The sequence below is a fragment of the Papilio machaon genome, chromosome 13 (genome assembly GCF_912999745.1).
Source record: "Papilio machaon chromosome 13, ilPapMach1.1, whole genome shotgun sequence".
Taxonomy (NCBI): Eukaryota; Metazoa; Arthropoda; class Insecta; order Lepidoptera; family Papilionidae; genus Papilio; species Papilio machaon.
This window is the reverse complement of record NC_059998.1, coordinates 3,028,754-3,044,624: the sequence shown is the minus strand read 5'-3', so window position 1 is coordinate 3,044,624 and position 15,871 is coordinate 3,028,754. Positions and strand designations below refer to the sequence as shown.

Sequence of the window (15,871 nt, the reverse complement as noted above, 5' to 3'; positions counted from 1 at the left end):
AAATTCTTGCCCTATTTCCGACGCTATTATTCAAGTTCAGTATTAACCCTTATGTAAATAAATATGTTCATTACCAAGAGAATTTAATGTAGATTATATTTGCCCTTGAAACTATATCATTCTGTCTAATAGTTTAGGAGATATCGTAAGAATAAAATTACGCGGAAACGAAAAATGCTACATCGCGTTACAATGAATAGCACAAATTTGCTTTCTGGGCTTATTGTTATTAAAACTTTTAAAAACCAACAGCGGCCATTTTGTTCTATACGGACCTCTCACTCATCCATTAAAGAGTGATTGTTGACAAGCGTGAATTGCATCGTAATTCGTTCGGCATTGCTAAGTGTTTTTATTCAATTATTACAACATAAACGTAATATTTTTGACTTAACATACTGGTTGAAAATATAATTAATAGTATTTGTGATTCTTATTATTCAGTTAGTTATCAAGAATTTAATTGCCGAACAAATAAACTTGTAAGTATGAATATAGGTTATAAACACATTTTTTCATATTTTATAACTAATTAAATTATTTAAAATTGTTGTAAGACGATGCTCGTCGTTATTTTAATTAAATGCAGTTTAAATATTTTACTTTTTAAAATATTTCTAACTTTAAACATTTGTATACAATTTTGTTCATTTAATTCATACATTCATACATAATAAAAAAAAACTTATCAGCATCGTCTTTGTAAAAGTGTCTGATAAAATTTAGAATGCGCTAAAATTTAATGAATATTTTCAATTTCTGATTTGATATTTTTTTTAGGATTCAACACAAGATGTATTTCGTAGTTTTTTGGGATAAAACGTCTGCAATCGTACCTGCATCATGGGTATATTCAGAATCTCGAACTTTCAAGTGGCCGAAAACAAAAAATCCTACCTTACTAATTATTCGAGCTGATAACCCTAAAGATCACTTATAATTATGTTCAACTCTGCGGTCCATTTGGTAAAATTATTTATACTATACAGTAAAATATGTAGTTCGTTGATCAGGAATAATTGGTTATAATCTCTTCATGTATTTCTGTACTTTAACTTTCAAATATGGATATGCAAATATTTGCAGTATCTCACTATTGGCTCTTAATTATCTAATTATCTATATTATATCTTACCTTATATCAATAGTGAGATAATAATTAATTAAACTATCATTATTTTTTTATAACAGGCATATGACGAAGCGCGTGAATTCGAATTAGATGCCCTAAATCTGTTTACAAATGATGATGAAGGTTTTGCTGCTATTAAAACAAATAAAAAATTAGAAATGGTAGATAAAGGAAAAAGAAACTGCAATAAACCTTTACGCTCTTGTGATACAGAAGATGAATCGACGCCTATACAAAAAAGTAAGGATCATTAGTTTGAATTTAATTGTAAAATTTTAAATTGCATGAAAATTGAAAAAAAAAATGAATAGTATTTGTTTTACCTTTACCTAAAATTTTTTATATAATAATTCTAATATTAATTTTATTTATTTTATAGAAACTAAAAGTAGAAAGAGGATAATATCATCGTCAAGTTCTTCTGATAATGAGGGTATGTAACAAATAAAGTTGTTCAATTATATATAATTATTTTGTTCCTTATTAATAAAACACTTTATTTTCAGATAGCGGAATAAATAATATACCAATGCCACCTGCCACGTACGTGAGCCAAAAGGATCAGCAACCACCACCAACATTTAAAACTCCTATATCATTACTTGAGCCGTAAAAGTATTTATAATTTTAATAATAAGATTATTTATATTGGTATGTCATATCGTTACTATTCATTGTGTTATCAAATAAACAATAATTAAACCTATTTACCATGTCAATTTTAATTTTACACTAGCCTCTTAATTTTAACATAAAAACGTTAACTTTATGATCTCTAGAAAATGTTACCTTTCTGATATCTTTTTAATGATCTCTAAAAGATGGCGCTAGATGGCTCATAAGAGAGCTTTATGTTAACTTTATGTTAACTTCATGTTGACTTTTTGGTTATCATTTCTGATATCAGATCTTGAATAATGTTAACATTAAGAGAACTTTATGCTATCTTCTTGCCGAACGGGGTGTCTCCAGATAAGCTAAAAGGATCTCGGTGAAACTTAACAAAGATGAATAGATGAATTGATGATGATGATGATGAATAGAATGCATTGTATGTTATATATGTTTCAAATCTATGTCACATGAATTATTAAATAGTATCAATCGTGAAAGTTATCGCGAATTTATTATGACACACGAACGCATGTTCGCAATAATAGCCTGCCTTATGTGCCATAAGTTTTATTGCTATGAATTTATACTTGATCCCGATTTATAATGAAGCACACAAAATAAAAAAAAAGGTCCAGCCATTTCATTTCTCGCATAGAAAACAATTTTTACGATGTAGGCAGATTCGTGCTCTTTCGCAAATATTACATTTATTTTTTGGTTTGGTTAAAAAAAATATGACTGTATTTAATATATTAAAAATAAAGAGAGGGTGAGAGAAAAATCATCGAATCAAAGTTATATATAAAACCAGTATAGCATTGGGTAAAGTAAATATTGTGCGTTCAGTTTAGGTTCGGAGCAAAAGTGCTAGTTAAAAATCTTTTCTTGTTTCTATGATATTAGTAAAAAAAAAACAGAATACGTACCGGTTTATACCAAACTTAATTTTGCACATTGGACACAACACACCAGTTTTATGTTTTTATAACTTTTTTAATATAATATTGAAATTTGGGAATACCTCTTATGATTGAAAATATCTTCGCACTGATTGATGTTTTTAAAAAGTAATAAAAATAAAATATTATATCTAAATGTTCCAAGTAGTTATTATCGCTGCAATTTTAAAAGTAACCTGTTCTGTTAATAGCAGCATTAATTATCATCATCATTATTCTCTAATTGCCAAAACATTTTTAATTGAAACTTTAAATTGGGTATTGAATGTCGCAAGAAAAGCAGAAACTTACTCTGTTTTATGAACTAAACCACGTGACGAAGTCAGCATGGAGTTCAAAAACCCAAAAGTATATATGCAGAGCTGGGCATTAACTCGTTAATCCGTTAATCGTTAATTAACGAAGTTAACATTTTGCTTAACGGATTAACTTTTAAGTTAACTTCAAAAAGTGTTAACGCTTTTGTTAACTTCCGTTAATAAAAGTCCGTTAATCGTTAAATTAGAAACTTGGAGACGTGCTGTCATTTTGTTTAAAATACGTGCCACGCTCGTAAGTTCAGCTATGTTGGGCGACTGTCGGCGACTCGAATGGTGAACAAATGAGTTGATAATTGAGATATGTGAAGTTCGCGTGCAAGTGTGATGCATCAGAGCGTCCGTGAAAGACGTGACCAACAGGACAAAATCAAAAGAAGGTTCGAAGTAGTGTATTTCATTACTAGTATGTAATAGCCCACATTCCGAACGCTCTTTATCCCTGCAATACGCCACTTTTTGAGCAACTGTATTAAAACACTTTTTTACTCGTGCTTTTTCTTTAGCTTTTCCAAACTCGTGCGTTCTCTTTCCCAACTGTCAAAATAATGTCTGTTAAAAATAAAAACCAACCACGAAGTTTTTACAAAAAAAAAGTCATTAAAGTTTTTATGATTCATGCAAATATTCCTAAAAAGAAGCTCCTAATTTGTTACAATGTCAGATTTAATGATTTGATTCAATGAATTAGGTTAGGTTTCATTTTATTTAATCTCATTAAATTTCATTTTCATTTCATATCAATAAAAATAATCTATTGAAGACTTGGTTGTTTGGGCATAATTCCCTTTGCCTACCCAGAATGGGCGAAGAAAACAAAAAAATCTCTGTTTGTATTCTTTTACGGTTGGCACCATTTTCCAAACATTTTAGTTAGTTGAATTTATTTTGTTTTTATTATTCTATTAAATTTCTTCATTTTTTTGCAACTGTATCAAAAATAGTTGTTTAGTACATGTGCGAAACTGTCATTACAACTTGTTCCAACTGTCAACCCTCACCTTCGGCTGCGCCTCGGCTCGGGTAGACATTTGTCTTAACTCTTTGCAATGACAGGCTTTCCGCACTCGTATTGAAATACACTATAATGCATTCATATTTGTCTCTAATACTAATGTGTACATTCTATAAATGTATAGTCAAATTACTATTTTAAACAAGTGTCGCCACATACGTGTGAAATTAGTATGTATAATTTTGGTATGGTTAACTGTTAACGATTAACTTTAACTTGCGTTAAATTTTCGAGAATTTAACGCTTTAACGATTAACGTAGTTAATTTTTTAATTAACGAATTAACGATTAACGAAGTTAACTTTTCGATTAACTGTGCCCACCTGTGTATATATGTATGCGGAATACATCAGCTACCTTCCAGAGAAATTACCATCGAAATCGGTCCAACCGTTCCGGAGATTACCCGGAACAAATGGGAACTTGCAGACACAGACAAAAATTTTTGTCTGTGTCCGCAAAAAATACATCATGTTTCCAAATTATGATACATACAGACACCCCAATATTATTAACTGTAAAGATAAACGGATAAATACGACAAAAACTGTTTTTTCTTTCCTAACTTACGTAGCAATGTCATGTGTCTATAATAACAATGTGATAACAATAAGGTTTTTTTCTAAAATAATAATTAGAACAGCTCACTAATCATTGTTATCCAATTCGCTAGTTTAATCGCTAAACGTTTGTTAGCAGAAACAAGCACTTTAAATGCTTGTATTAACTACGATGGGGATAAATTAAAATATCCAATATTTTTTATGACTTTATTTCACACAATCTAAAACTAAGTAAATTAATCTTGCATAATTTACATTATAATATTTACAGTCTTAAAAGTCAATAAAGAATAGACTTAACTACATTGTTACATGTATTAAATATAATCTAAGGTTGCTATTGTACCTATAACTTTTCTAAAATAATATTAGGCTTGAAACTCTTTATTAAAATTATCTCTTTTTATTTTATCGTTGGTAACCTTTAAAATTATAATGATTTTAGTTTAAATTTAACTTAACGTATTTAGAAGGAAATTTATGTGCACTTATAATTAGGAACGAAAGTAAGTTATTTTTATTTAATTGCCTGCAAGAATATATAGCGTATTGGCCTGTCTAAATTACTAAGACTAATTGTTCAGTTAACTATTACATAACTTTCTTTTTAATATACAATTTTATGAACTTGTTAACGGTAGTAAGCGTGAGTTTCCACTGCCAGAAAAAAAATACGTAGGTTAATAAAGATGCCTTTCATTATCTCTGCATTTTTTAAGAGGAAGAGAGAGGATGATAGTATGTTTTTGTGTACGTGTCTCAACAGTGGAAACCTATCAGAAGGATGTATCGTTTCATGTCACTGAGAGTGAGAAAAACATGTGAAAGTATATTAACAATTGGAAATGAAGATTGGTTATTTTATATTTATCCAAGGAAATTGTTGACGAGGTTCTGGAAGGAGTTTGAGATGGAGGCAAAGAAGCCCGGCGCGGGCGCAGGCGGCGGCCGCGGCACCAGCGGCCGGTAATAACCTCCATTGTCGATACGCTGCAATACAATCGTTACATGTTTATTTTTGTAAATAAGAAAAAGAATAGTCAAAAAATTATGATATAATCTTTTCACATCATAATGTCTCACGTATAAAGGCGTGATTTTTCAAGTATTTTGTATTTTTCATAAAAAAAATAAAAATCAACTTTAGACAAGATATTAAGATCAATAAGAAGATATTTTAATTTACTTGCTGTTGCCAAAATAAAAATGCTATCTTTATTAATATATTTGGCAATTGCATGGCGATTGCGTCAAGTTTTAAATTATTCAGTGTAATTACTATATGATATTATTACTCTAATGAATTAATTAAAAACTATTGCATTACGCATTTTAACTAGTGGTGTTAGAGATAATTATTATAAAAGTAGTACAATACAAAGCATAAAAACAATAATAAATACAGATTAAAAAAGCTTCGCTTCAATACAGTATGTTGATGAAGATGCGTTAAACTATAATAAGCAATACAAATAGAACAGATGAATAATTAAAAGCACCGTTCACTCTGATTTGTCAAAGATCATGAGATGGATGACGTAATGCTTTATAGGGGATTTTGGTCTCTGAAATCAATGATTAGTGCAAGCTATCCTTTGCTAACAAGCGTTTGTAAAAAATTTAAATGCCAGTAAGTTTAATAAAAAAAAACACAAACAACTAAACCTGGCCGCTTGCTAGTGCTGTTGAATAAATGAGAATATATAAAAATATAAACGCGATAGCGGAAAACCAAATGATCTCAATTACCAACCAAATGATGCCAATCAAACTTTTATGAGTTGCATGTATTGTATAGTGAGCTCTGAGGTGCCCATGGTATCGTAAATTTACCAAATGAATATTATTTCGGGAAAGACCAAGTTGTGTTGCGACTGTCCGCGCCGTGGAAGGAGACGGGCTTCTGCCTCGGCAGCGACGTGCGGCTTCTCTCCAACTAATGGTAGGCGATAAACCACCATATTTTGTTATGCAAGTCATATTTACAAGTTCATTTTGTTAATAAGATTGAAGTTCATATTTCAAAACGTAGTCGGTAATTGTCCTTTGTTTAATCAACCCTATATTTAAAAAAAATACGTTCTATCTGGAAACTCGATAAGGGAAGGTCGGTAATTAGTTGTGAATCTTTTAAAACGAATTAATGTTTTAAAATAGACGCCTAAGTTATTTTAATTGTTTATTTTTTTACGTGCCTCATGGCTATAGATATTTACAGAATTAATGATTTGTACAAAGGTTAAGTGTGTTCTGTAAAAAATACAAATTTATTAAATATTTTATTTTTAACAGGCTTTATATTTCGGCATACTTATGTTGTACTTACTTTAGCGGAGTGAAGAGTGACATTTAACAGCGTGGGATGGCTGTCAATGACGATGAACTCTACTTCTTGCGGTATGTAGCCCTCTGCTGACACCTGGTATTATAAATGGTCAATCAGTTAATTAGAGCCTATTGACTTTGACTCAGATTTTTTAGAAAGTAATTAGTAAGCAAGTGACTGAAGCTCTTTTATTGCTAAAATCTCGCTCATATTGATAGTTGTAGTAATTAATACTAATAATTTGAAGTAGACTTACATCAAGGCGGTAGGTGCCGGGCAGGAGAATGCGCCAGAACTCTCCGTACTTGGTGGTGTGGTAGGTGACGTCACGGCCCTTCACCCTGACCGCTGCGCGCTCCACCGGGTTGCCGTTCTCATCCATCACGAAGCCGTGCGCGCCGCGGTGAGCCTCCGCCAGGTATTTGATCAGCGCCTGATTAGCATTACATTTATCTCATACGTGTTGAAACGTCTCAATTAGGCTTTTAAAATCTTGTTTAAAATTGTAATAAGTAAAGTTATTTTGTTTTTTTTCCATTCATTAAAAATATGAAATTAATATTAAATTCTTTTCTCTGTATAATCTCAGCGCTCAAACAAAGATATGTTTTACAACGATTTTTATTATAAACACAGGGATTATGCGAGCTTTTCACATTAGTGATTTATCTTTGATAATGTTATTTGTAATCAATAAATCACAAAAAAAAAAAAAAATCTTTACGATAACTCCTATCTAATCTTTAAACTCAATAAATGTGCGCGGCCTCATATAAACATATTCATTTACACAATCGCATTGTAGTTAAACACGGCTGTGTTAAAATGTGCGCAAGATTTTTCACTTTTTTTGTAGTTATTTGTTTAGCGGTTGAAATACGATGTGAAAATAGAGTTGCAATAGCTCACCTGGTATCACAGAATGTGACCGGCAGCATAACATTTACAGAAACGGCAAATGGAATTCGTGTTAGTGGTACTATAACTGGTTTGGACGCTGGAAAGTACGGTTTCCATGTGCACGAACTGGGGAATACGATTACATGTGACGCAGCCGGTGCTCACTTCGACCCCGACGACAACACGCACGGAGGCCGAGACCATGCAGTACGACACGTCGGCGACTTAGGAAATGTACAGTTCGTTGGTAGCGAAAACCCCGTGGCAAATATTGATTTTGTGGACAATATTATTTCGCTCCGAGGTCGAAATAGCATTATCGGACGATCATTAGTCCTTCACGAGCAGGAAGACGATCTAGGTTTGGGAGGAAATGAGGGTTCTCTTAACACCGGAAATGCTGGCCCGAGGGTAGCTTGTGGTGTTATAGGTATACGTTCTCCTTCGGACCCTTGGAACTCGTCTGTATCTGTTTTTCCTTCAGTATCTCTAATTATTTTCGCTGTTGCTTTTATTATCGGTAAATAAAATAAAGCGGTACATATTCTATTTTGATCTTTGGTGGTTTGGATTATTTAATGCGACAATTATGTATTCCAGTTTGACAGAAAAACGTGATATAAAAACATGGAGCACAAATTACAAAATAATTTTTATCTTTACTTAATGTTTACATTTGAATAAAACCGCGATTTAAATAATTTTGTTTTTTATTTCTTTTGAAACTTACAGTTCAGCAATTTTAATCGATCTACTGAATTTAATAAAAATATTATTAATGAAATAATAACCTGTTGGTTGTCGGCCCAATACTTGGGCAGTTCGTGCGCTGGTGGATATTTGCAACACGAAATTTCCAAAGTTATTTCCATACACCCGTGCCACAAGTAGTTATAGTCTTGCATTCCACCTAAAAGTTATCAGTTTGTTAAAAAAATTCTTGAAGAAATGAAGTTAGTTAAACTATAGATAGTAAGTTTTTTTTCGAATATAATTTCCTCGGCAATCGTTTAGTTATTTTAGAAGGTTAACTTTTCAAAATTTAAAGGTTATGACTGTATCGGATAAATAAACTCAGCATAAATCAATCGAGGTAGGAAAAAATTTAAATTTAAAACACTTTAGAAGAATTAAGGTTAAAGCGGACTTGACAAGTCACCTGAACGATACCACCCCGACTTGCGACGTTGAGGTGACAACGAAGAGTTAATCCCGCGGTAATCGCGAGGCGGGACAGTGTCGGGTAAACGAGGAGTGAAAAAATGCGCAAAGAATTCCGAAATTCACCATTTTGCCATCAAATTTAAAGCTTAAGCCCAAAAATTTGTAAAGCTATTTATAATACCTGTGAGCGGATACCAGGCGGCACCGTTAGTGATGCCGTCCTTGAAGCTGGGGACGTGGGACCTGCAGGATACGCCCCGCGACATCTTAGCGTGGTTCTTGGAGTAGACCAGCGACAAGTGACGGAAGACGTCGTCGTCCGGCGCGATAGATGGAGTCGGCGTGTATCTTTGGAACACTGCGGTGAGGGGACATGTGCACGAACAAAGGAAGATAAATTTCCAAGTTATAACATATATTCTTTACGAAAGAAACGAAAGACAATATAATACATAGAACACAGAATTCAAATATGAGTGTATAATACTTTACCGGCGCATAACACAGAAGATCTGCATATTCCTGTGTGATGCAGCGTGTAAATTGAAAAGATTTTTCAATTTAATTAAAACTTTATAGGCACATATTATAAACATGTATATGAAATACTTCTATACTTTATATGAGAAATATTATTGTCAATGTATATTTACTAGCACTGGGCGTGTTGTCGAAGGGATACGAGGCGACGAGGGCGCCGCCGTGCAATGAGCCTGACAGCACAAACTGTATCTTGCTGATCCACTCCTTGACCGCCTCTGTCTCCGGCTGTGGCTGCATCGTGTTCGGCTTGAAGAAGTCCGGGAAGTTCCTGTTAAGGTCGTACCTCCGCGCGTTGTGCCTATACAAAACGCAACATCAATTCAAACTGAACTTTGATCGTAAAAATTGTAGATATTTGCCGATAAATATAATATAGTCATTTGTTTCATATCTTGCAATTATTGTACTTATCAAACTTTATTTCACTAGGTGAACATACCTAGTTTTAGTGGATAATACATTCAAACTGTAATAATAACATCTGGACTATTTCCATGTTCAAATGGCGTAACATTCATCTTTTATTGTGTTCATATGTCAAGGCAAATACTATTAGATGATGAACTAGGTAACTTGTGCAATGTTTCGTTCCAGTAGCGTTGACGCATACATTGGCAAATAAGTGTTATTTACATGAGGGAACCGATGACATTGTTAGAATTATGCTTACCGGCCATATTCCGGCGATGTTTTATCCTTTTTGCTAAATATGATGAGTTGTTAGTTACAGGCAGCAGTAATAATAATAAAAGTTTATATTTTATAGGTCTCTTAAAGATATTACTTTTAAGGAAGGATGGAAAACATATCATTAATGCAGTTATGATTTACGTGTTCACAATAATTAAATTTGTACTGGGAAATTCTTAATTCTACAATTTAATCTAGGACAATGGTTTAGACTTGGAACGTAGTCTTATTGTTATCGATCTAAAACTCTTGTAAAATTATAAATTTTACCGCCACGGCAGTTATGCTTACCACAAAATGGCAGAATAGTACTTAAGTAAGGTTAGCTTAGGTAAATATTTACGTAAAAATAATTAAAAATCGTGGTAAGCATGACTTAGGACGTGCTTTAATGAGAAAATTTGTTATATTTTATCCTCAGTTTCGATTATTACTTTAAAATTAGTTTACCTGCCAACAATGGTGCCGCATTGACCTTCGTTAGAGTTTGCGAAACCGTCAGGGTTCATAGATGGCATCAGGTGGATCCTCGTGTTATCGAGCAGCCATTTTATATATGAATCTGTTTCATAAGATGTCACCAAATACTGAAAAAGAAAATGACAGAAATCCACATTTCTATATGTCTTACCCGAGCGAAACTGATACGGATAACTCCATCCAAAGACTTCCATCAACCTATAGATTACTTAAACGTTATAAAACGTAATCTGATAAAGTTTATTACAAACCTGTATGAGATGTAGCAGCAGCTCCCGTCCGACGACCTCGTTGCCGTGGATGTTGGCCACATATTTTACATCAGGTTTTCCGATCATGTGCTCGTAAGGCGACGCCGAAACAACCAACACCCATAGGTCACGACCTGTACATTAACTTCTTATAACTCTCATACTTAAATTATATTTCATTACAATGTAACATGCAGATTGCAAGTCAAATGCTTAACCCCTGAGCCACCGACGCACTCCTATTTATAATAATAATAATAATAAATTGTACATAATATTTACAAGGTGCAAAACTGCTTAATTTCTCTTACCTTCCACAGACTTCCCTATAGAGTAGAGCGCAGTGAGGGCCGGATACTTCGCTGAGACCGCCCGTAAGTACCTCGTTAGTTCCTCATGGTCGTGATACCGGAACTCCAGATCGGAACCACTCTGACGGCCTTCTACATCACTCGAATTAGGGGTCGTATCTTCATCTTAAAATGAAGGAAAAATTATTAACGCTATAAAAATAATTTGAGATCAAGAGACCTCTCGATGAACGACCTCCATAAGCGTTATACTGGGGATAGAATGAAACACCTATATTGTCATATAAACTCTCGCTTATCCAGGTTCGACTGTATTTGAATGTTCCACTTACTAGAATATTGTGAGTCGGGGATTTGTCCGTACGTTGCAGTGAGCACTAAACCTAGCGTCACAATTCTGGCTACCAGGGTTCTGCCCATCTGTGGAAATATATGGTAAATTTTTCAATACGTTTGAGTGAATTTAAAATACTTCGCATGATAATGACAGCCTCTGTTACTTATATGTATGTTATTTAGTTCTAATAATAAGTGAGTTGTAAAAATTTACAGAAGCGACATCGTTTCCACAAGGTTATGAAAAAGATTTATATCTCTATTATATTGTTGAAAGAGGAAGAATATTTAATCCGAGTTACGTACAGTTGTGCCATTTTTATGGACAATGTAGGTACTTATAATGAATTGTGGTCTGTTTTGACAGCATTGTTTGCTGCTTTTAGGCTCCGTTATTAATTTGTATATTATAATCAAGTTAATGTTCTTTACCGGCAAACTCGGATAAGTCTAACTAGAATTTTGTTACACCTTTTTTAAATATTCATTGAATAATCCTACATTATTTCAATTGGGTAATTTGTATGCAGAGAGTTACGCCGCGTTGATTAGCGTTGCTTTCTTTTTAATGTTATGTTTGGGAAGTAGCGCGTGGGCTACGATGAGACCGGTCTCTGTGAAGGTCACTCGGTCACTGGAAGTCGCGGACACGTAACCTCTTTACAATTACGACGCATCATTAACCCGTTATCAAACATTGAAATTATTTAAACTTTCGAGGGACAATGTTATGAACTAAAAACGGCTACATTCGCCTTGATGAAGAACTCACGACGGGTTTAAAAGGAGTCGAAGTCGATACTGAACAAACTACAAGTGAGTTAAGTTGTTTCTGATTACTGAATTTATTATAAAGATTTGTATTAAAATTTTAATAATAATGTAATGTGACACTTAGTGGAAACCTTAACAATGTATCATGAAATGTTAAAGAAACGTTCTACTCATAAAAATTATAACTATTTATATAAAATATAAACGGCGTTAATATAATACGTATTTTCCTTTTACTTTGACGTAGGTACTATAATATTCTACAATAAACTTATTGAAGGTCAAGGTATAAATTGAATATTATATTAAATGTTTTTTTTTATTTTATATGTAATTTATCAATACACTACTATGAACGGATAAATATAACATGTTCAGATAAAAACATCGAACATCCTGTATTCTAAACTTTGAAGAGTGAAATTAAATACGATACTTATTCTTCCCCGGATTAAATGAAGAATAACAATACTAGGAGTAAAAAATTATTAAGTGTTAATGCTAAAGTACTAATAATGCTAGCAAATCCCATCTGGTACTTAACTCTTCAATGATATTAAAATATTTGTTGTAAATAAATGCATAATAACGATTTATAATTGTAAGTTTATAGCATATGGTACTATAAAATTCATATGAATTTACTGATACGAAATAAGGAAATACCCTGCGAAAACCCAAATAAGGTGACCACACATCTGTTTAGACATAATGTCGGTATGCTATTTTAAAATTTATGATGCGTTTCCATTTCACGTATTGAACGACAGTATTGGACCGTTGACCCTATTGTAGGTGATCCGGTAACGGTACTAGCTTTCGTTTTCGAATACCGACAAAAGTATAAAAACAGTAAACTAAGCAGTAAAAATAATTTAAGACTAGTTTCGAATATAAATATGTAAAAATAAAGTTAACATAACCATATATATTAGGCATAAGAACACAGAATTTATTCCATTTTTCGTAGAAATTAATAAGAAAGGAATTAATAATAAGTAAGAATCATATTTATCCACAACTTTTAATAGTTTTTTTCTATCTTACTAATATTATAAAAGCGAATGCTTAGATGTTTGGATGGATGTTTGTTTGAAGGTATCTCCGGAACAGCTCATCGGATCTTGATGAAATTTAGTACAGATGTAGAACATAGTCTAAAAGAACACACAGGCTACTTATTAAGTTTTTTTAATGCCGCTCGGACAGAGTCGTGGGGGATAGCTAGTTACTGTATAAAAGCGGTAATCCCAAAAAGTTTAAACAGATTTACGGTTTTTTTAGTGCAGTTATACGCTTGGAGTTAAATCATTGAGGCTTTATATTTTTGAGATTTCATATCAATATCGTCAATGTATATAAAAAAAAACTATTCTACTTAAACTTTAAACATATTTTTTTACTGTTCAAAGAAACAAGAAAAAACTAACTACGACAATAACGAAAAGTGAAAAGAAACAACTTGATGTTGGTATTAGCATAATTCACGTCACGGCTAGAGCTGCTCACTTTTTCTTATGTGAAAGTTTGAAGCGTGCAGCGAATGCGACCACTGAATCTGCACAGTATAAATGCTAAACTCAATGCCAATGTCACGCATATTCATTCATTGAAACATTTAAATAAATTTCGTTTTAATAATTTTATCTCTGCCTACGCATAAAAACTACTATTTTGTTTGATAAGTAATTTTAAAGATAGAATTGGGCTTAATCCCTTATGTTGATATTTGTTTGTATTAATTAAATAAATTAAATTAATATTCAATTTTATAACATAAAGTTTAATTATGAATTACTCAACAATTTTAACAAAGTAATTAATCTATCTATTTAATTAATAAGAGACATCGAAACTAGTTACAAATAGGCAAATACCTCGAAGTTAATTAGTTGAATCTGCATCATACTTATTTCTTATTGAGGTAAAGTAAGAAAATTTTAATTTTATCGAAAAACACTTACCTTAAATCATAGAACTAAATACACTGGTATGAGGAATATATCAACATTGGTATAATCACGTTTGTGAAACACTCGGAATACAGTTCACGACTTTTTCAGGGATAAACTTTGTAAGTGAATCGGGAGAGATGTATTGGTCCTTGTAGACGGACGGACAAATCTCGACTGACAGCGCTGGCCCGTGCTGGCGGCAGCTACTGCCTTGAACGAAGCTTCTGCGTCATTCGAACACGCGCGCGAGACTTTAGTGCTTTCACTCCGAACGAAGCACGCTAAAACTGTTCATGTCCCAAGGAGTTAAGGTTCAATTTATAGCAAAATGTACTAAAACCTGTGTATATTGCATTTTCTTCCCTACACACGAGTGGTATAGAGGCAAGATTTGACACACGCGTGCTTTCCGCGATATCACAGTCTCCACGGCGTCCATCCCATCTGGCACTTTTCCCGCGGATTGAATATCTCAACCCGATATTTATTACAAGAAAATACCTAGTGAAATTTAATAACTCATGTCATTGACTCGGTGCCACCATTACTTCCTGACAGTTATGTGGAAATAACTTTTTGTATACGACTGCGTGGGTATATTTGAGTATTACTCAGTATTTAAATGTAAAATGATTAACTTATAGTTTAAATTATAGTTCCACTTTGTAAAAAAGGTGATATGAAAATCTACCGACTCGGGGTCAATGGTATTTCCGATAATGAGCCATATGTACCCGGATTAATCCAGGACTTTCAAACTTTTTGCTAGTTCATCGTACCGAAAGTTGTAAGATCATAAATATATAAAAACAGTAACTCAAGAACTAATATATAAACGGTTAAAGCACTCGTGTATATTTGCCCGGTGTCGAAATTAGTCGGTGCCGACGTAGGAATATATTTCAAAGACTACTTGTCACATTCAGTCACAATTACACTAAGGGATGATTAAAGGTTATCGCGCATTGGTCAACTGTTCGGCCCCCGAAGGCCTCGCCAACCGCGCGCCGACTACCCGCGTAAGCGAGAATGATATAACGTTTTGCTAACAATTTTTTTTACTATATGGTGGCAAACGTGCAAGCCGTCACGTGAACTTGCCGAAATGGCGAAGCGATCGCAGCCTATAGACATTCGCAATAGCAGATGTGTTGCATTATCTTTAGTTAACGGAGGAAGAAATGCAAAGATAGATAATATCTTCCTTTCCTATGCGTACCCTCCACCATCAAATCTACTTCCTCTTCCCATCCTTTATTTTTCTCCTTTCGATAAGGGAGGGAAGGGAAAGAGGAAAAAAGAAAGAAACTCATTTATTATCACACAGATACAAGAGAAAAATAAATTCACAGCACATATTTATGAAAATAATTTAAGAGAAATGTGGTAAAAGCGGCCAATTCAGCATATGCAGAGACGGCCTAAACAGTCCCTGCGCTGGTTTTCAGTTGGCTCCTTTGCATCCACCTGAACCGTTGAAAACCGTTTTGTTGATCGCAAAGTGTTATTTATTATAAAAAGCTTCATATTACATTTTACT

At 33.3% G+C, this 15,871-nt stretch overlaps 2 protein-coding genes across 4 annotated transcripts; one reads left to right on the top strand and one right to left on the bottom strand.

The window, feature by feature from the left end:
- Positions 1–5,047: 5,047 nt before the first annotated feature.
- Positions 5,048–14,524, bottom strand: LOC106717926 (carboxypeptidase D). 3 transcript variants are annotated; one of them, XM_045680672.1, is made up of 13 exons: positions 14,341–14,524; positions 11,599–11,686; positions 11,267–11,431; positions 10,956–11,089; positions 10,675–10,811; positions 9,645–9,832; positions 9,484–9,513; positions 9,173–9,349; positions 8,619–8,737; positions 7,184–7,360; positions 6,928–7,020; positions 6,435–6,537; positions 5,525–5,591 (listed from the first exon to the last, which is right to left on the bottom strand). In XM_045680672.1, the coding sequence occupies exons 2-12, from the start codon at positions 11,684–11,686 to the stop codon at positions 6,445–6,447; spliced, it is 1,401 nt and encodes a 466-aa protein (XP_045536628.1). In that variant the 5' UTR covers positions 14,341–14,524; the 3' UTR covers positions 5,525–5,591; positions 6,435–6,444. The 3 variants fall into 3 exon arrangements, with proteins under 3 accessions (XP_045536626.1, XP_045536627.1, XP_045536628.1); XM_045680670.1 differs by lacking the exon at positions 6,435–6,537 and having other exon boundaries at positions 5,048–5,591; XM_045680671.1 differs by lacking the exons at positions 6,435–6,537; positions 9,484–9,513 and having other exon boundaries at positions 5,051–5,591.
- Positions 7,670–8,408, top strand: LOC106717927 (superoxide dismutase [Cu-Zn]). The gene has a single exon (XM_014511896.2). It carries the CDS (start codon positions 7,684–7,686, stop codon positions 8,353–8,355), a length of 672 nt encoding a protein of 223 aa, XP_014367382.2. The 5' UTR covers positions 7,670–7,683; the 3' UTR covers positions 8,356–8,408.
- Positions 14,525–15,871: the final 1,347 nt, after the last annotated feature.

Bases quoted from the DNA above. Each gene is read 5' to 3' on its own strand.
- LOC106717927 (XM_014511896.2), top strand. From the start codon at position 7,684: ATGTGCGCGGCCTCATATAAACATATTCATTTACACAATCGCATTGTA.
- LOC106717926 (XM_045680670.1), bottom strand. From the start codon at position 11,686: ATGGGCAGAACCCTGGTAGCCAGAATTGTGACGCTAGGTTTAGTGCTC. The intron at 11,090-11,266 runs GTAAGAGAAATT...GTTAATGTACAG, and splicing joins TATAGGGAAGTCTGTGGAAG to GTCGTGACCTATGGGTGTTG. The intron at 8,738-9,172 runs GTATTATAAATA...GATAACTTTTAG, and splicing joins CGCCTGGTATCCGCTCACAG to GTGGAATGCAAGACTATAAC.